The following is a 20,421-nucleotide window of genomic DNA, read 5'->3' as shown; positions in this document are numbered from 1 at the left end:
TCTACTTCTGTCCACCTCCCCACTCCTGTCCCCATTAAGCCTCTATTTCTAAAAAAACTGGGAAGGTTCTTTTTTAGCAGTTGTGGAGTTATTAATATTATTACTTGGCCATACCGCAGGGATCTTAGTTCCTTGACCAGGAATCAAATTTGGGCCATCTGCACTGGAAAGGTGAAGTCTTAGCTACTGGACCACCAGGGAAGTCCTAGTTCTCTGATTTTTTAAGGAATCAGCTCTATTTTTGGTCTAATTTATATAAAATGCACCCATTTTAAGTGGTCAGTTGGTAAGTTTTGATGAATGCCTACACCTAACTACCACTATGATTATGATAGAAAACATTGCCGGTGCCATAAAGAGTTCCCTTCCCAGTTATTTTCTCCTCACCCTCCACCAGGCAACTAATGGTCTATTTTCTGTCACCATTTGCTGTTTTTTTTTTTTTTCTTGCTTTTCTCTTTGACTCATGAGTTATTCAGAAATGTATTATTTAATTTCCAAAATTTGTCAATTTTCAGGTGTCTTTCTGTCATCAGTTTCACATTTAATTCCATTGTGGTTAGAGAACAGATTTTATATGTATTTAGTTCTTTCAGATTTGTTAAGAGTGTTGGTTTATGACCTTGGATGGTTTATAACCTAGGATGGACTTCAGCAAACTTATTGCTTAAAACATCAGATAGAAAATATTTCAGGCTTTGTGGGCCAAATAATCTTTATCATGACTACTCAGCTCTGCTGTTGTAATATTAAATACTATAAGTGAAAGTGGCTGAGTTCCAGTAAAATGTTCTTTATAAAAACAGGAAACAGGTAGGCTTTGGCCTTTAGGCTGCAGTTTGTTGAACTTTGGCCTAGAAGCTGGTTCATTTTGGTGATTGTTCTATGTGCATGCGAGAAGAATCTGTATTCTGCTGCTTTTGGGTGAAATGTTCAAAATCAATTTGCTTGATAGTGTTTTTCAGATCTTCTACATCTTTGCTGATTATCTGACTAGTTAAACTATTGATTACTGAAGAGACGAGTTTTAAACTCTCTAACTTGTATTATTGGTTTGTCTATTGCTCCTGTCATTTCTACCAGTTTTGCTTTGTGTGTTTTAAAACTCTGTTGTTAGGTGCATGCACACTTAGGATTATTATGCTTTCTTCGTGGACTACTTTGTCATTATGTAGTGTCACTTTCTATTACTAGTGACACTTGTTCTGAAGTCTACTTTTTCTGATGATAACTCCCTTAGTTTACTTTTCTCTAGGATCACACACTTTGTACTGCCTGATGTATAATATCTGAAAATACCTAATTCATATATTTTGTCCAGTTTTCTAATATTTTGAAGAGAGGTAGGTAAGTCTTATCCCTGTTATTTATCATGGCTGCAAGCAGAAGCCCATAACTTTCTTTTTAATATATATATATATATATCGCTTGCCATCAGTGACTGTACTTTTACCCTCTTAGTTATGTCATTTGTGAAGACCATTGAGTCTTTCTTTCTTTTTCTATTTTTTTCTATCACAAACAATTCAATTAATACCTAACAGTTATAGTTTTTCACTATTTTGATTAGTTCCTTGGAGTGATTCCCAGAAAGTAGTAATATATTTTGAAGTACGTTGCCATTTACTTTCCAAACATACCTTCTAATAGCTTTCCAGAATTACCAGTTTACAATTCCATAAGAATTTCACCAATATTTAGATTGTTATTGTTGTTCAGTCACTAAGCTGTGTCCAACTCTGTGCGACTCCATGGTTTCGATAGCTGTACTTTCAAATATCTGTTATCATTGATTATCTGTATAATAATATACAGATAATTGATAATTTGATACAGATATCAAATATCTGTATCATTTTAGATTTCTTTGAATTCTAGAAGGGTTAAATATGCTTTTAGATATATTCTTGTATTTTTTTAACTTATTTATATCTTTTGCTTGTATATCTACTAGGATGTCAGTATTTTTCTTAGAATAAAGATAAATTTATTTGTGGCAAATTTTTTTACAGTCCATTGTTTGCCTTTACGTCTTTTAAAAATGTGGTTATTATTTGTACATCTTTTGTGATTCTATAGCTTAAAAGTTTTGGAAATCTTTTCCTTTTAATTATGTTTTCTTTTCATTTAAAAATTATACTAAATTCTTTTGTTCAACAAATATTCACCTGTCACCTACTCTGAGCCAGTCCTTATGCTGGCTGTTTGGGACCTGGTAGAGACCAAGATATAAATTACCTCTGATCACTTGGAAATAGGAAAAAGTGGATATTTTCAAGTACTGATAATCTAATTCTAGCCTCCTACATGGCAGGCAGGATGCCTCTTCAGTTATCTTTTAGATTTTGTTTGTGTGAGATTAATTGTTTCAAATTGTCACCTATTTATTACAGTATCATTTATCGTATAGGTGTTTTCTACACATTGATCTATGGTATCTTCAAGACCTAGAGTTTTATCCATATAATATGGAGGCAGTATAATGCATGTGTCCTGGAGTCAGGCTGACTTGTTTTTAGATCCTGGCTCTTCACTTACTAGCCAAGTGACTTTGGACATGTTTCTTACCTTGTCTGAACTTTTGTTTCTTCATCAGTGAAGCAGAGTGGTAATATTATCTATTGTATGATTGTTACAATTAAATGCAAAAGGGTTAACACTTTTTCAAAAGATAATGCATTATTATATTCTTGTCAGGTGATCTTGATGGAAAATTGCCCTATTCCTGATAACACAGTATGTTTCTCTATAGGTGAAAGCAACAAACAGTGAAGCAACATTTGGTAAGGAAATGAGTTGCATCAGGAAAAAGCTCATAAAACTAGGTACTTTTCATTTAATCTTTTGCTTCTGAGCAAGATGCAAGCATATCTACCTCATTGTTGGAGGGTGTGTGTTTTTCCATTAGCTCAGTGGAATTGAATTCCCAATGCATGTAGGTGAATGGAATGTCGTAAGAGCCCGCACAACTTGAGGTAGAAATAATCACAGTACTCCATAAAGTTCTTAGATCCAGACTTCCTTGTGTCTCAGATGGCCAGGTGCATTGTTGGTCTTGGGCCTTATTATATTGCTATTTTGATTTATTCCTCTTTCCTGGCCTCAACTTCATAACAATTCTCATTCTTGCTTCTGGTCACAGTCATGGGTCTTGGCTTATTCTGTTGCTAGGTATGCTAGGCTCCTTTTCTGCATTTGCCTTCCTTTTCACACTCTTCAGCAAGTTCCCTTGCATAGACTCCAAATTAACAGGGAGGGCCAGAAGGAGCAGGTGGCAAAAGGAACACTGGAAAGGTAGGATGGGGGGTGCTGAGGCAAACAGGGAGAACTGTATTCAGTGCCCACTTAGCACCTGTGGATCTCAGCTCTTCAGCAAAAGCTTTGGGGAAACAGAGGATCAATGAACTTCCTGGAATCCTAAAAAGAATTTTTTTTTTTCTTTTTCAGTCCTGACTTAAACTCGGTTGTTTTTCAAGTTTGATCTGTGCATTGTTTGCCATCACTCACCTTATAGTATCTATAAGAAGAAGACATTCTGGGGAAAGATTTCAATCTGTTTATAGCAAACATAATGAAGAAAAAGTTGTAGAAGCAGAGGAGGTTGGTGGCTGCACCAGAACAGAAATTGTTCTGTTCAAGGGTTATATCATCTCTGAGCAAAGTGAAATGAAGGCAAATGAGAGTGAAGACAGGTCTGCCCAATTCCTTTTAAAGCCACAGAAACCCATTCAGCCTTACATCTGCTCAACTCTGGGTGATTTTGAAGAAGAGAGAGACTTTTTGGCAAGCTACATCTTCCCTCAGCTGAATGAACTCTGCAATTCCCGGGGCACGTATTTCAAAGCTGTGGACCTGAGGTGGTCAGTGTTGGAGGCTCAAATACCCTCACTCTCCAATCTGTTTAGACAGCGATTTTGTCTCCAGTCGCAACACCTGAAGCTCTGTCTCGACTACGTGAACAGCTGCTTTCCTTTTTTCATCTGCTTGCTGGGTCAGACATATGGGGACTTTCTCCATAACTACTCACCTGTCATCTTCTCCAAGGCAACTGACTTGTCAAGTTTATCCAGAGTGGAACAGAATCTCTATGTTGCTGCAAAAAACGGTTATCCTTGGGTCCTGGAGTACCCCACCTGCAGTCTAATGGAGTTAGAGGTTATCCAAGCAGCATTTCTGAATGAGTCTCAATTTCAGTATTTTTACTTTAGGAGCGGAACCATGCCGCTGAAGACTTGGGATGAGGAAAAGGAGGAGATGCTGTCTTCAGGTTGTCTGACTGATGATGAGGAGAGATTAAAGATCGGAATGCTGAAGGCCAAGATTATTAGCAAAGGGCTCCCTGTCCGGTTGTATAGAGATCTCCATGAATTGGGTGAGCTGATTCTCAAGGACTGGTTGGTCGTGATAGAGAAACTTTGCCCAGCCACTGTAATGACAGAAAATACAGGTTAGTAAATATGGAGATAGCTGTCTGTTGTCATAAGTTCATGTGTTTTGTGTGTCTTCCTTGTGAAAGGAATTTTAAAATGTTTGAAAAATGTTATTTATGCATTTAAAATTGTTAGCATATTCCTGTAACATTCACTTCATGTGAAGATTTTTTAAACTAAGAGTAAATAGTAGGTCATGGAAGACGATTTAGGAAGTCAAGGAGCTCAGAGGAGACCTAAAATATTTGGCAGTTAATGTGAAGATCCAGAGCAGAGGTTCTAGACCAAGGATGACTTTACCCTAAAGGGACTTCTGGCTACATCTGAAGACATTTGTGGTGTCACAGTTAGGGGTGTGCTACTGATATCTACCAGGTGGAAGTCAGGGTCACTGTTACACATCCTCCAGTGCACAGAACTGCCCCTCATAATAAAGAAATTTTCAATTCCAAATGTCAATAATGCCAAGGTTGAGAAACCCTAAACTAAAGGGAAAAGAACTTTTATTGTCAAGTGATTTTTGCATGTTATCACTTTTAATCTTTAAGATTTAGACCTGCAAGGTAGATGCTATAATCGCTGTTTTACAGATGAACCAATGAAAGCTGTGTAGCAGTTAAGTGACTTACCTAATGTCACTTCACCAGTGAGGGATCATTCTAGGATTTGAACACGGGTCCTTTTGACTTCAAAACAATGCTCGTTTGCTTTCACCCTTACTATTCAGAGTCAGTAATCCGTGGACTGGTAGTCTCAGCATCACCTAGGAACTTGCTAGAAATGCATTCTGGGTCTATTGAATTAGAATTTGCATTTTAATAAAGATGACAGGTGGGTTGCACATGCATCAAAGTTTGAAAAGCACTGCCTGACATCATATTGAAATGATTATAGTTATTTTGAATGCAGTGTCTTGTAGACACGTATAGATTAAAAAGGGAAGAACAACATCAGAATAGGGTGGAGATTCTTCACCTAGAATAGACTTTGGGAGGGATCTGCGATGCCCTGAAATTATATGAAAAATAGAATGTTTTAATGCATATGTGTGTTTGGGGGCCGTAGGAAGACATCAATCAAAGGAAGACACTGTCTTTGATCAAAAAGCTTTAATGACACAAAAAACATTATGAATTACCATTGTAAGGGCCCAAGTAGTGTGGGAATGTGGAATGAGGGCATTCTCAGGTGCTTTAGGGATCAGGCAGGCAGAGTCCTTATAATATGATAGGGAGCAGATCTGTGGTCAACTGAATAGGAGGGAGTTGACCCACGTAAAGTCATTCACATTCATTTTTGGAGGTGAGATGTGAAATCCCACCGTGCTGGTCAAACTAGACTCCATCTACAGACCAAATCATTTTGGGGTCCTACAAAAGAATATTGTATCGCTCATTACTCTGGGTTGCAAATGACTTAAATTGGCTTCAAGAGAAAGAGAATTTATTAGTTTATATAACTTGAAAGCCTAGAGATAGGTCTGTGTTCAGCTCAAGCTGCATCCACTTGCTCAAAGGAGGATTCCAGACCCTTGTTTCTCACTGTTTCTCTGATGGCTCTGCTGTCTTCATGCTGCCTCAATTCTTTGGCTTCTCCATTATGGAGGGAAGATGGCTGTAGCAGCTCCAGGTTCAAGTCCAGCAGTAAATGACTCAAAGTCCTACCATTAAGTCTTTCTGTTCCTGATTAGGAGGACTTGGACTATATGCTTGTATCTGACTCAATCGCTGGTATTGTGATTGATGTGATGAGATTCTCTGATTTGGCTAATTCTGGGTCCTATACCACCTCTGGAGGTGCAGGGAGATGGACCCACTACATTAACATGAATTGAGAGTTGAGACAAGGTGGGACCCGAAATGATAGTCTGTGGCTCAATAGGGTGTTGAGCAGTCCAAAATATCTTGAGTATTCACTACAGCCTTGGAGTTTTAGAATGTCCAAAGACAGACATGTTCTCAGATCCAAGATTTTTCAGTTTTTAGCTATGTAACCTTGGGAAAATGACATAATATTGGTAAGCCTAGGTTTCTTCTTCTGATTTCTGGTTAGCATTAATCACCTTGAGAGCAATAACATACGTTAAGCACCCGAAATGGAGAAGGCAATGGCACCCCGCTCCAGCACTCTTGCCTTGAAAATCCCATGGATGGAGGAGCCTGGTGGGCTGCAGTCCATGGGGTCGCTAAAAGTCAGACACGACTGAGCGACTTCACTTTCACTCTTCACTTTTCATGCATTGGAGAAGGAAATGGCAAGCCACCCCAGTGTTCTTGCCTGGAGAATCCCAGGGATGGAGGAGCCTGGTGGGCTGCTGTCTCTGGGGTCATATAGAGTTGGACACATCTGAAGTGACTTAGCAGCAGCAGCAGCAGCAAGCACCCGAAAACAGTGCCTGACATATATTATGCTAATGGGGATGAATCATGAAAAAATGAGTCCTGGGAGAATATAGTATATATTTTACTAAAGTCTGAAGTATAGTTCAGTTCAGTTCAGTTCAGTAGCTCAGTCGTGTCCAACTCTTTGTGACCCCATGAATCGCAGCACGCCAGGCCTCCCTGTCCTTCACCAACTCCCGGAGCTCACTTAGATTCACGTTTGACTAGTCTCAGTGTGAAATGCATCCGTCAGTTAATGTTTATTAACATGTTTAAGAATCAAACTTTTTTGTGTATTTGGGTGAGAGACAAATTGTTTCTCTATAGTTTTCTTCTTAGTCTTGATTACTATTGAAAGATTAGTTTGTTTTAGACTTTAGTTTTGAATATGTAATATATGGACTACATGTCTGTAGTAGAAGGTACAGAATGTATGAATTATTTAAAAATCTTTAGAAAAGAAGGCTAAATTATTTTTGTTTTGGATCTTCAGTACCCTTTAATTGCCCACATAGTTCCAAAATCGCATAGCTGGGGTAAAAATAGGCCATTTGGGTAGCTGATGGTTATCATAAGGCAATGTTGAGCTCTCAGTTCACACTCTTGACTTTAAGAAGCACTACTGAGGTCCTTGGAGTTACCTGAGACTGGTGAGTGGGGTTCATGGTGAGCTAAAGAGGCCCATTAGGTTGTGGGATCATCTCCAATTCTGTCTTAAGATCTTGAAATGTGAAGCTGACCTTGGCCAAACTGTTGGTCCTCTAGGTCTGTTCTTGCCCTAACCTGAACCGGAGGGCAGCCCAGTTAACTATGGAAGTATAAGATGTCTTGAGACCTTACCAGGTTAAACCAGAGATGTTCATTCTCCTGCCTCACATCGTTTAAAAAACAACCCCCTCCCAAACTCTGGAAGATGTAGGTATTTCTGGAGATGGGGGTACAATTTGGCAGTCCAGAATGCCTTGGCTTTAACAGTGAGGTTAGAAACAGTAAATTGAAGCTAGAAGGAATCTCAGAGATCCAGTTGTCTGGCTGCCACTTATTTTACCTGAGAGTTTAAGGGACTTGCCCAATGGCAGAGTTGAAACTGTACTCGTGGTTATCATTGTATTAGGACATCTTATCCTAAAAATACACCTCACTCCCTCCCCCAGCCATTGCCCTGGGTAGAAACACATATGCCATGAGATTGAATTAGGTAACTTATACTTAGCTAACAATCTAAAAATACAAGAGGATATATGTAGCAAATCCAGTTTTATTATTTTTTTTTCTTTTGCCCTGTTCATTGTGAGGTCATGAAATAACTTGGAATCCTAAGCAGGATTTCAGATACAAGTAGCATTGCTTGCCTGTAGCTTCCTTGCATTACAATGTAGTGTGGGTTATGAAATATTGTGCTAACATAGAAAGATGGTGATAGGGACCCAGAGCACTTTCCTGGGCATTCATAATAACCATGTGAAATGGAAAATGCTAAACTACAAATCTAAGACATTAAAGTATATCTTTTTGTCTCTAAAGACTTTAAGCACAACTTTGAACGTTTCTATCATGAAGAGTTCACTGAGAAGTGCAAGGAAGTATTTGTTATTTCCAAGGAGTCTAGCAAGATCTTTGAAATCTTGGAAAGATTTGCCTTAAAGGATATGGAATCTGATTTTAACAGTCCTGCAGCACACTCCAGCTTAGACTCTGTTCTCAGGTACGACGTCAAGAAATCCCAAGCAAAGCAGTCTGACTTTAGTGAATAGACTCCTCCAGTTTGGAATGTCTTCCTTCCCTCCCCTTTTCTACCCCTGGCTTCCTAAAAAAGCCACTCCCGGGTTAGAATCTCCTCATCAGAACTCACTCTGCAGCTGTGAAATTTTCCTGACTATTTCAGTTTCTTTCTTCCAGTCTCCTCAAGAAGATTATAAACCCTGGAGGACAGAGGGCTTGCCTTCTGTTTAATCCCATAGTCCAAAGTTTGTCTCAGTCATTCCTAACAATGATGTAATGATTTTAAGGAGAAAAAGTTGGATTAGGAAACATGACTAATGCATCTGTGCAGTATTGCATAATTTACAAAGAACTTCCACATACATCATCAGCTCGTTATTAATTACTTTAAGATATTCAGCCAACACTTGTTAATGGCTGACTATGGGCCATAGCTTTGTATTTGTGTGTAAGGAATTGAGTTATCTTACCCAAAGTTTGCACTCCTTCACTTTTTTCAGTGTTCTCTTCATTTAGGCAAAGAATCCGCTTGCAGTGCAGGAGACCCTGGTTTGATTCCTTGGAAGGGAAGATCCCCTGGAGAGGGGATAGGCTAACCATTCGAGTATTCTTGGGCTTCCCTTGTGGCTCAGCTGGTTAAGAATCTGCCCGCAATGCGGGAGACCTGGGTTCGATCCCTGGGTTGGGAAGATCCCCTGGAGAGGGGAAAGGCTACCCACTCCAGTATTCTGGCCTGGAGAATTCCATGTCCATGGGGTCACAAAGAGTTGGACACGACCGAGCGACTTTCACTTAACTTCACCCAAAGTTTGCACTCCTTCACTTTTTTTCAGTGTCCTCTTCATTCAGACCCCCATATCTTTTCCTTTTCTGGGAGGTGACTTATTCTCTTCACCACCCACAGGCATGAAGAGGCTGGGGCATGAAGAAAGCCCTGGGGTTGTCTGTGGTGTCCTTCCCAGTTTCAACCCTAGAAGTAGGGAGGTTCCTTGGACTGTTTTATTTCTTCTATCCTCATCGTCCAGTTCTTACCACAGGTATCATTTATTCTGTGAGGGTTTCAGGATTTGAGATAAACCCACAGTGGCTCAGGGCTGTGCTCCACTGTCTCTGCCCCAGTCTCAGCACCCACTGTGACTGCAGAGCTACCAACATTCTTATGGTTCCTGGAACCCAAGCCAAGAGGAAGACAGTTTATTTGGTTAAAACAACATGGTGCTTGGGGGACTTCCCTGGTGGTCCAGTGGCTAAGACTGTGCAGCAAGACAAGTTATACTGTGCTCATGCCAGTTCAGAGAAGTCATATTTATTCATTATTACAAGCCAAAACACCCCCATGGAGCAGCTGGCTACTGCTCAGTGAGTCACTGACAACTGCGGTCATTTTGTTGCATTTCTAATGTCATGGTCATCAGGATTATGGGAATCCTTGGCGTGTGAGTGTTTTGATTTTTTATTCTCTCTCCTGATGGTGCAGAGTCTCCCTTCCAGGATCTTTGGGCAGGTTGGGCCCTTGACGTAACCCCAGGTTCATGTTGGACAACCCTAGAGTCTATGGTAGTTGGAGGAGCCTTCCAAGGTTGCCATCTTTCCACTCTCCTAATTTTATATAAGACAGAGCCGAACCCAGAGAGAGAATGACTTGTTTGGAAGCAAGTGAGTTCACAGTGGAGAGACTGGAATTTCTTTTAACTTTTAAAAGATTGGAATATAATTGCTTTACAATGTTGTGTTAGTTTCTGCTGTACAATGAAATGAATCAGCTGTATGTATACATCCCTGGAGAAAGAAATGGCAGCCCGCTCCAGTATTCTTGCCTGGGAAATCCCATGGACAGAGGAGCCTGGTGGGCTACAGTCCGTGGAGTTTCAAAGAGCTGGACATGACTGAACACACATGCAATATGTATGCATATGTTCCCTCCCTCACTAAGCTCCCTCCCAGAGAGACTAGAATTTCATATCTCTTAGAGACAGATGTATGCAGGAAAAGTTTCCCTCCCTCCCTCTTTCTTGGTAGTTATCCTTGACTACGTTTCCCCCGTTTGTTTTTCAGAATAAATCCTCTTCCAGCTTACAAGTCTATTTTGCTGTTGTCTGGAGAACGTGGCTGTGGCAAGTCCACTCTGCTTGCCAACTGGGTGAACTATTTCAAGAAGAAATACCCGAACATGTTGCTGATCCCTCATTTCGTGGGCAGCACCTGTGAAAGCAGTGACATCATGTCCGTGATCCATTACTTCATCACAGAATTGCAGTACAAACACTATGGTAATAGAATCAGACGTTGAAATTCATTCAGAAAAATTTTGTTTAAAAGTGATCATTCCGTCTTCTGCCCATAAGGCTATTTTTCTCTTATTCCAATTTAACCTTTATATAGTCTTGCCTGTGTATCCGCCCACCTCTTCTGCTCTCAGAATTGTTTCTTTTCTTCCTTTCTTTCGTCTTTCCTTCCCCAAAGGTGAACTGAGTGCCTTATGTGCCAGTGGGGATACAACCGTGAAAAAAAATGGACAGAATACGTTAGCCTCATGGGGTTTCCCTGTTGTTGGAGAGCAAAGGGGACAAAGAGTTAATGACTAAAAATTATAGAATGTTTGGAGGCGGTTAAGTTCTATGAAGAAAAATAAATCAGAGAAAGAAAGTAGGCAGTGTGTATGTGTAAGGATTTCAGGACTTTAAAGGTATCATCTGGGCAAGCTTCACTGAAAAAGGGGCATTTGAATATATACTTGAAAGAGAGAGCCAGGCAGATTATCTCAGGGAGAACATTCCAGTCAATGGGAACGGTTGCAAGGGCTCCAAGGCAGGACGTCCCTCTCCGCTATTGCTCAGGTTCAGTTCAGTTCAGTTCAGTTGCTCAGTCATGTCTGACTCTTTGCAACCCCATGGACTGTAGCATGCCGGGCCTCCCTATCCAACACCAACTCCCAGAGTTTACTCAAACTCATGTTCATTGAGTTGGTGATGCCATCCAACCATCTCATCCTCTGTTGCCCCCTTCTCCTCCCACCTTCAATCTTTCTAAGCATCAGAGTCTTTTCAAATGTGTCAGTTCTTCACATCAGATAGCCAAAGTATTAGAGTTTCAGCTTCAACATCAGTCCTTCCAATGAATATTCAGGACTGATTTCCTTTAGGATGGACTGGTTGGATCTCCTTGCAGTCCAAGGGACTCGCAAGAGTCTTCTCCAACACCACAGCTCAAAAGCATCAATTCTTCGATGCTCAACTTTCTTTATAGTCCAACTCTCACATCCATACATGACCACTGGAAAAACCATAGCCTTGACTAGATGGACCTTTGTTGGCAAAGTAATGTCTCTGCTTTTTAATATGTTGTCTAGGTTGGTCATAATTTTCTTTGCAAGGAGTAAGCGGCTTTTAATTTCATGGGTACAGCCACCATCTGCAGTGATTTTGGAGCCCCCCTGAAAAAAGTCTGCCACTGTTTCCACTCTTTCCCCATCTATTTGCCTTGAAGTGATGGGACTGGATGCCATGATCTTAGTTTTCTGAATGTTGAACTTTAAGCCAACTTTTTCACTCTCCTCTTTCACTTTCATCAAGAGGCTGCCATAGTTCTTTGTTTTCAGCTATTGCTCCTCCTGTTTAGTTCAGTAGCTCTCTACTAAGCATGTTTATTCACTCATTCATTACAAAGTATTTATTGGGTGCCTGTTCTGTGCCTGTCATTGGTTTGGGTTCTGGGGACATAGCACTGAGTCTGGCAAGTAAGATCATGACTCCCATAGGTCTAATGTTCTGTTGAGAAAGGCAGATGACCAGTAATCAAGAGATGTTTCAAATAATGATGAATGCCACGCAGAGTGATGTGCTGAGATGATGGGCTGGCTGTTGAGGTTGAGTGGTCAGGAACTGTATCTCTGTATTAGTTGGAATAACTCTGGCTGCTGTTTATATATCCCATTTCAGTGGCTTCTTGAAGTTTATTTCTAGCTTGTGTTTTTGTTAGTCACTCATTCATGTATGATTCTTTGAGACTTCCATGGACTGTAGCCTCCCAGGCTCCTCTGTCCATGGGATTCTCTAAGCAAGAATACTGGACTGGGTTGCCAGTCCCTTCTCCAAGGAATCTTCCCTGCCCAGGGATTGAACCTAGGTCTCCTGCACTGCAGGCAGATTCTTTACCATCCGTGCCATCTCTAGCTCATGCAGCAGTTCAGCTCAGGGTTCCTCATTAGAGAATGAGTGGCTTTTCCCCACGTGGTGGTTTGGGGCCGCGGGCTCTTTCCATCTTGAGGCTGTGTCATCTTCTAGGGCCTCAGAGTCATCTGCCTTTGGCTAGAGGAAGAGGAAATCGAGTGGAAAAGGCGCACCTTTCCTTAAAAGTCTCAGCCAGGTTGTGACACGAGTCACTTCCACTCCCATTCTTTTGGCAAGAAGTCAGCCGCCCTGGGCTCCCATGGCCACACTGCGAGTCAGGTAGGAATGGAAAGCTACCCCCACCATCTTTAAGGGGAAGCATAAACTTTCACAGGACAGGCCGCCATCTCTGCTACGCTCTCAGGAGATCTCAGAGACAAGAAGGAGCCAGCCATGCGGAGATCAGAACATTCCAGACAGAAGGGACAGCTAAGGTCCCTAAGCTGGAAACAAAGTGGAGTGAGTCAGAAAAGGAAAGAAGGCAGTGTGTCCAGACTCTGGTAGGGGATGCTGGGAGTGCTACCAATAGAGGATGGGCTACTTTGTATCTGAGTTTTGTAGAACAGGAACTTGGATTAGATTCTACTGTGTGCAGTGGGAGGCCAGTGGAGGATTTTGAGCAGGGGACTGGCATGATTTGGTTGGTATTTATCAAAGCTCAAAATCGTCTCCTATGTAGAAGTAGGTGTGGGCAAGTCAGCATAGTGGCAGTGACACTTGTTAGAGGCCATCACAGTGGTCCAAGTGGGAAGAGGTGATGGCCTGGGGAAGGGGAGTAGCAAGGGGAGGGATGGGAACACTCTGAGGAACTGAATGTGAGAATTGAAGGATAGGGAGACATTACGGATTCTCCTAGTTTGCGGCTTAAGGAAACTAGGTGGACGGTCAGGGTGGTTCACTGAAATGGGACAACATTGATGGGGCAGCAGGTTTTGAGGGTAATCAAGAGTTCTGCTTTGGTCAGGAGATATTGAAGATGCAAGGCTTACGTGGGCAGAGAGAACAATCCTATGGGATCCACCTCTGTTCTAGGAGCAGCTGGGGAGCCCGACGGCTTCTATTAGCTGTGAGACCTGGGCAAGTTATTTTAACTCTCGCTGGCTCAGTTTTCCCATCTGTAAAATATGGATAGGAAGGAAAAAGATGTCTTATAGGTAGTTGAGAGGACGAATTTAAGATAAAGTCTGAGAAATAAAGACACTTAACACAATGCTTGGCATATAGTGCTGTGCTGTGCCTAGTTTCTCGGTCGGTCTGACCCTGTGACCCCATGGACTGTAGCCCGCCAGGTTCCTCTGTCTATGGGGATTCTCCAGACAAGAATACTGGAGTGGGTTGCCATGCCCTCCTCCAGGGGCTCTTCCCATTGCAGGGATCGAACCCAGGTCTCCCGCACTGCACGTGGATTCTTTACCATCTGAGTCACCAGGGAAGCTCAAGAGTACTGGAGTGGATAGCCTATCCCTTCTCCAGGGGATCTTTCCAACCCAGGAGTTGAACCCGGGTCTCCTGCTTTGCAGGCAGATTCTTTACTGGCTGAGCTACCAGAGAAACCACAGCACCAGCAGATATTAGATATTATCATCATCATTAGGTGCCTTCTGTGTATTTGCATGTTTGTATGTGTCTGACCCTTCCTGCTTTGGAGACTTCATCCCTTCTCACCCGGGGCTTGTACCCACATGAGCCTCTGGGTACTGAGCGAGCGTCGGGGCCCTGGGTGAGTTTTGATGAGTGTAGATCATCTCTGGATGAAGGGAAAAATATGTGAGCTTCCTTCTGCGTGTGTGTGTGTAGGTGTTTCTGTGAGTAAATAAAGTGAACACGTGGGTGTGAGTTTTTAGTGGCTACATTTCTCAGAGTGTGCTAAGTGGGTAAAGTCAAAGTCAGTAGCAGCAGGTGTGTCTGATTCTAAGAAAAAGCAACTAGTACCACTCAGGCTCATCCCAAAGGTGTTTATTCTGGCAAGGCTGATGATTAGATGCTCAACTGTGCACATGCAATTATGATTTTATTCCCCAAATAAATTGCTATTTTCTTGAGTGTCTTTTTAGGTATGGAAAGCGCCTAATGAAAACAGTTGCTGCCTTTCAAACAAACAAATCTTTAAGCTGACGAAGCAGAATAAATTCATTAACAGCCTGTGAACACTTTACAGTCAGGCAATACCTCTCCTTGTTAATGGGATGGCAGTGGTTCTGGACTTGGCCTGCCCAGATTTTCAGTTCTGGCTCAGCTATTTACTAGCTGTGTGATCTTAGGCAGTTCACTTAAGCAATCTGTGCCTCAGTTTCTCACCTCTAAAATGGGGATGGGAATAATAGTACCTACAGAAAGCTGTGTCAGGGTTAACAGATGATACATGTAAAGAACTTAAATGGGTCCTTGGCACAGTTTGCTGTTATTGCTTTTGTTATTATTCCTCACTGAGCTGGAGAAAGAAGCAGGGAGTAGGGGGCAGCTGAGGGAAACAAGAAAGTCCTATTCATTATCTAGACTAAGGGGAGCGAGGATGGAAAGCAAGAGAGTTGGTAGCTGTTCTTCAGTGTCTCCACGGTAAAGAATCTGCCTGCAGTGCAGGAGATGTGAGTTCAATCCCTGGGTCAGGAAGATCCCCTGGAGAAGGCAATGGCAACCCACTCTAGTATTCTTGCCTGGAAAATCCCATGGACAGGGGAGCCTGGCTGGCTACAGTCCATGGGGTCACAAAGAGTCAAACACGACTGAGCACGCATGCATGCGACACAGAAGCCTGGGGGAAGCCAGGATGAGCAGGGCTGGCTGCCTCCAGCATCGTTTAGCATCACTGCCTTGGCTCGGAAGCTGGACCTGGGGGAGGCGGATGTGGAAAGAGAAGGAGCCACTGCTGAGAGCACAGCCAGGCCTGAGAGGTCACATGAAGATTCAGGCAGAGAGCATTTTCTCGTACCCAACTTAGCTGTCCGCTGCTGCAGCGCCTGTGTGGGCTGTGAGCCCTGCCCTCCTTCCCCATCATGGGGATGCTAAAACTCCGTTGGGTGAAGCTGACATTTCTGCTCCTCCGTCCCCACCCCTGCTGGCCAGGATATAGTGATCTAGCAGAGGAGAACTGGCCACCCATGGCCAAATCTCTGACCCAAGTGCCCTTGCCTGCTAGGCAGCTGCAGCTGACGTCCTCTTCATGACAGGCTTCATAGAAGGTCAGAGAAGAGCCTCCGCCTTTCCGCTTCTCATGTTTCCTCACTGTATTACTCCGGACCCTGGCAGCAGCCCTGACTAACAAGGACCTCCTTTTATCAAAGACTTTCTGGGTGCCAGATGCTGTGCTGAGGGCTTCATCAACATCTCATTGTTTTTCCCCAAGAGGTCCTTCTTGATGTTAGCACAGTTATGCTTCTGTGTAATATAGTTACTCTCCCTGCTTGGACAATATAGAGCAAATCTTTAAAAAATTAATTAATTTTTGGCTGTGCTGAGTCTTCGTTGCTGCCCCAGGGATTTCTCTAGTTGTGGAGAGCAGGGGCTATTCTCTAGTTGCCACATATGGACTTATTGCGGTGGCTTCTCTTGTTGCAGAGCACAGGCTCCAGGCACGTGGGCTTTAGTAGTTGCAGCATGTGGGCTCAGTATTGCGGCTCAAAGGCTCTAAGAGCACAACCTCAGTAGTTGGGGCACATGGGCTTAGCTGCTCCAAGGCATGTGGGATCTTCCTGGATCAGGGATCGAACCTGTGTCCCCTGCATTGGCAGGTGCATTCTTAAATAGATTAAATCTTCATATACTTAAGAAACTTACTCCAGTCCAGTTTCTTTGCATAACTTGATTTCTAGATCCTAACAGATCTTAATTTATTTGAAAAATATTAGTTTTGAAAATTAAAAGCAAGGCAGAAATTGTATGTCACAAAGTGCTCTTAGAATATTAGGTAGGTGATTACCATTTTGGGTTGCTGCTAGTGTGTCACTTAATCACATCCTGCAAGTTGGTCCTCTCAAATTACTTCCTTAGTCTTTGCTGACTCATTACTTAATTCTCCCTAGTAATTTCTAGAATCGAAGGTCTGGGGTCCATTACTAAGGGTAGAGTAATTTAGGATCAGTTGTGTTAGGTTTAAAATGAGCCAGGACCAAAGAAACTAGGTGGTGGGTAGGAGATGTTGTGTGTGTGTGTGTGTGTGTGTGCGCACAGCTGGACCCCCAGAGTGGTGGCTGTGACCCCCAAACAGGAACTGATCTTAAGGGCATGCAGAAGCTTCACAGATCGCATAGCCTGACTTCTCTTTCTTCCCATCCAGTTCTTTGTAACATGATCAATTTTTGCATTTTGGAAAGTGAGAGTAGTGCTTTGGGTCATACATAATATTTTTTATATAAAATCCTGAAAATATATAGGAGACATGTGGTGGTAAATATCTTTACCCCTTTAGGGTTGAATATTTTGAGACTGCTAATCACACATATGGCCTTCCCAGATGGCTCATTGGTAAAGTGCCAGCCAATTCAAGAGACACGGGATACTCGAGTTCGATCCCTGGGTCGAGAAGATCCCCTGGAGAAGGGAATGGCAACCCACTCCGGCATTCTTGCCTGGAAAAGCCTGTGGACAGAGGACCTTGGTGGGTTACAGTCCGTGGAGTCGCAGAGAGTCAGACAAGACTGAGTGAGCACGCACACGCCATCCTACGCCATCTGCTTGTGTCGTGCAGCTGTGAGCAGCACTCATCGTTCCCAACCCCTTCTGCTTCCCCAACCCATTAACATATTTTAGCAGCGACGGAAACATTTTCACCTGATTTGAGCACATTTCTATGTTGCAGGTACCCAGCTTGAAACTGATATTCTCAATGAAGATGCAAATATCTTGGCCTTTTCACTTCTTGTAGACATGTTCATTGCTTCCATCAATGTAAAGCCATGTATACTTGTACTGGACGGAATTGAAGAATTGGCTGGCATTTATGGGATTTCAGGAGAGAAGGTAATCTCTTTTCAAAATAATATCTATTTTATTATTATTTAATAAAAAGAAAACCCCTTAATTAATTTTTTTGAACTTTTTATTTTGTTTTGGGGTATAGCCAATGAACAATGTTGTGATAATTTCAGGTGAACAGAGAAGGGACTCAGCCATGTATATACATGGAGCCATGTATATGGCTCTCCTCTAAACCCCCATATATATGGCTGTCCTCTAAACCCCATGTATATGGCTCTCCTGTAAACCCCCATGTACATGGCTCTCCTCTAAATCCCCATGTACAAGGCTCTCCTGTAAACCCCCATGTATATGGCTCTCCTCTAAACCCCCCTCTCCTCCAGGCTGCCACATAACATTGAGTGGAGTTCTATGTGCTATACAGTAGGTCCTTGTTGGGAAATGGCTTAATTTAGAATGTACATAATATCATTCCCTTGCATTGCGTATCTATAGTTATAGCCAATGCTGCTTCTAGTTACTTCTGAATACTTTACGAAACAAATACTTGTGTAACACAATGATCCAGGCACTATTCTAGAAACTTTAGAGATATTTACATTGAATTCTCACAACAATCCTTGATAGACTGGGATCATCATCTCTATTTATATAAATGGGATTGGACTTGGAGATATTAGACAAGTTGCTGAAGGTCCTAAGGAGATGGTGGACTTGGAATTTAAGCATGGGAAGCCTGTTCTAGAAACTGGCCATTACTGCTGCACAGTTCTGCCCCGCTATTTTATACTTCAATCAGACATTTATTGGGCCCCTATTATATTCTTTAGGTTGTATATTTTGATTTGCCTTATCTATACTTAATTTTTCATATATCAAATTCTATCAATTGTTTGCTATCTTTAGTTTTTCTTCTGATTGAAATGATATTGGATCAATGGCACCTCCAATGCTTTTTAGTATTAGTCATTACTTTGTGAAGCATTTTCTCTAAAACTTATACATGCATAATTATAAATTATGTGATTCATGTATATTTCTCATAGAGCATATAACAAAGAAGAAGAAAATAGAAAATTAAATATCCTCACAGCCTCACCATTGTTAAACCTCCTTTTTTCTATGGATGGCTGTATACACATACATATGCTTATATAAATGAAGTTATATACCATATTATTTTGTAATCTGCTTTTTAATTCAGTACATGGTGACCACCATACATCCAACAAATAATTATTGACCGCTTACCATGGGAAAAGCACTGTAAGCAGACAGACATAGTCCCTAAGAAATAGAGCTTTCATTCTAGCAGGGAATGGCAGATATTAGTAATATCATCACATAAATAAATATAAAATGACAGCTGAGCTAAGTGCTGGCAGGGATCAGTATGTAGTATTGTGAAGGCCTCTAACAAAAACACTGGACCTTTGGAAAAGGCTTCCTGGAAGAGGGGCACAGGGAGAGCTCTGCAGGAAGAGGGGCTGTCAGGCAGTTCTCTGAGGCATCAGTGCAGTGGTGAGGGGCAAGCCCCTGCAGCCAGACCCTTAGTTTGAATCCCAGCTCTGCTGCTTACCCTCATAATGAATTTGATAAAACGTTTAGGCCCTCTGTGCTTCAGTTTCCTCCTTGGCCTTTCTGGAGGGTTGTTAGGGGGACTGAATGAGTTAATGAAATAAAATTATACCTGGGATTTAATTTATAGGGGGATAACTGAGTGATGGCATGGAGAAACCAATGGCATTGAAAGAATTATTTATGATTTACACTTTTGAAGAGAAGACATGCCTTGTCACGCAGGGCTCCGGGGGGAAATATTAGGGTGTCAGAAGGCAGAAGACAGGAGCCAGGGGCCAAAGCAATGACTGACACTAAAAAGCATTAGAGGTGCCATTGATCCAGTATCCCTTCAAACAGAAGAAAAACTAAAGATAGCGACCAATCAATGGGATTTGATATATGGAAAAATCAGTATAGATAAGGCAGATCAGAATATACAACAAAATTATTTTGGGGGTTTTCATGGGAAAGGCAAGGCAGGGCAGAGGACACAGTCTTGGATTGCTAGTTTGAATAATTCTAGTGGACTTTGGGGCATAGGGGCTTTCCCTCACTGTCTGGCACCTGACCCTTGGATGATTTAGGGCAGAGGAAGTACTGGCTTGGTGAGCGAAAGTTGAATAAGAAGATGGGTCAGGGTGTGGTCATGGGTTGGCTTGTCTGCACACAGAAGGTGTGTTTCATGCAAGCTGTCCACTGCTCCCAGGAATTGGATGGCCTTGGGAGGAGCAATTTCCCTGGATCTGTAAGTTCCCCCGAGAGATGTGGAAACAACGTAAGATACAGAAAATTTTAAAAATGTAAGTAACCAGTGCGGTTGGTCCACACTCAACACAGTGCCTGGCTCAGAGTAAGCAGTCAGGATATGAGTATTGCTATTATTAGGCAAACAGGGGTGGAAAAAGCTGTTTATTAAAGGAGTCCAGAAAGATTTTATTAGGCATTTCTTTTATTCCAAAATGAAACCATTTAATTTATGATAGTATTGCTACCCAAAGTGACAGTTCTCAGCACAAGGAAGTATCTTCTTTTTCAGTTGAATGTTTCAATTTGCACTCTGGCCATCACTGTAGGTCATTCTTCAGAAGTCTGTGATTTTGTTAAAGTGCTTACTTGTAGGAACCTCTTTTCAGAGTCTGCATTTGTGCTATCAGATCCCTAATGGAGAGGTGAGTCAGTCAATATGGAGTGTGAATTGGTATTGTCTTAGCACCATATTGCTTGCTATCCAGGTTGCTGTTA

General features: G+C 42.1%; 1 protein-coding gene across 1 annotated transcript in view; it reads left to right on the top strand.

Annotated features, from left to right (window-relative positions):
• The window catches only part of LOC138437605 (putative tetratricopeptide repeat protein 41), a 77,957-nt gene that overhangs the window by 2,361 nt on the left and 55,175 nt on the right, over window positions 1-20,421 (top strand). The window contains 4 exon segments of the mRNA XM_069585203.1: window positions 3,448-4,447; window positions 8,336-8,516; window positions 10,589-10,803; window positions 17,498-17,658. Of these exon segments, the coding sequence (XP_069441304.1) occupies window positions 3,667-4,447; window positions 8,336-8,516; window positions 10,589-10,803; window positions 17,498-17,658 (1,338 nt within the window). The 5' untranslated portion in view covers window positions 3,448-3,666.

The sequence above is a fragment of the Ovis canadensis genome, chromosome 3 (genome assembly GCF_042477335.2).
Source record: "Ovis canadensis isolate MfBH-ARS-UI-01 breed Bighorn chromosome 3, ARS-UI_OviCan_v2, whole genome shotgun sequence".
Lineage (NCBI taxonomy): Eukaryota > Metazoa > Chordata > Mammalia > Artiodactyla > Bovidae > Ovis > Ovis canadensis.
The sequence above is the reverse complement of the archived record's forward strand: the minus strand, read 5'-3'. Positions and strand labels throughout refer to the sequence as shown.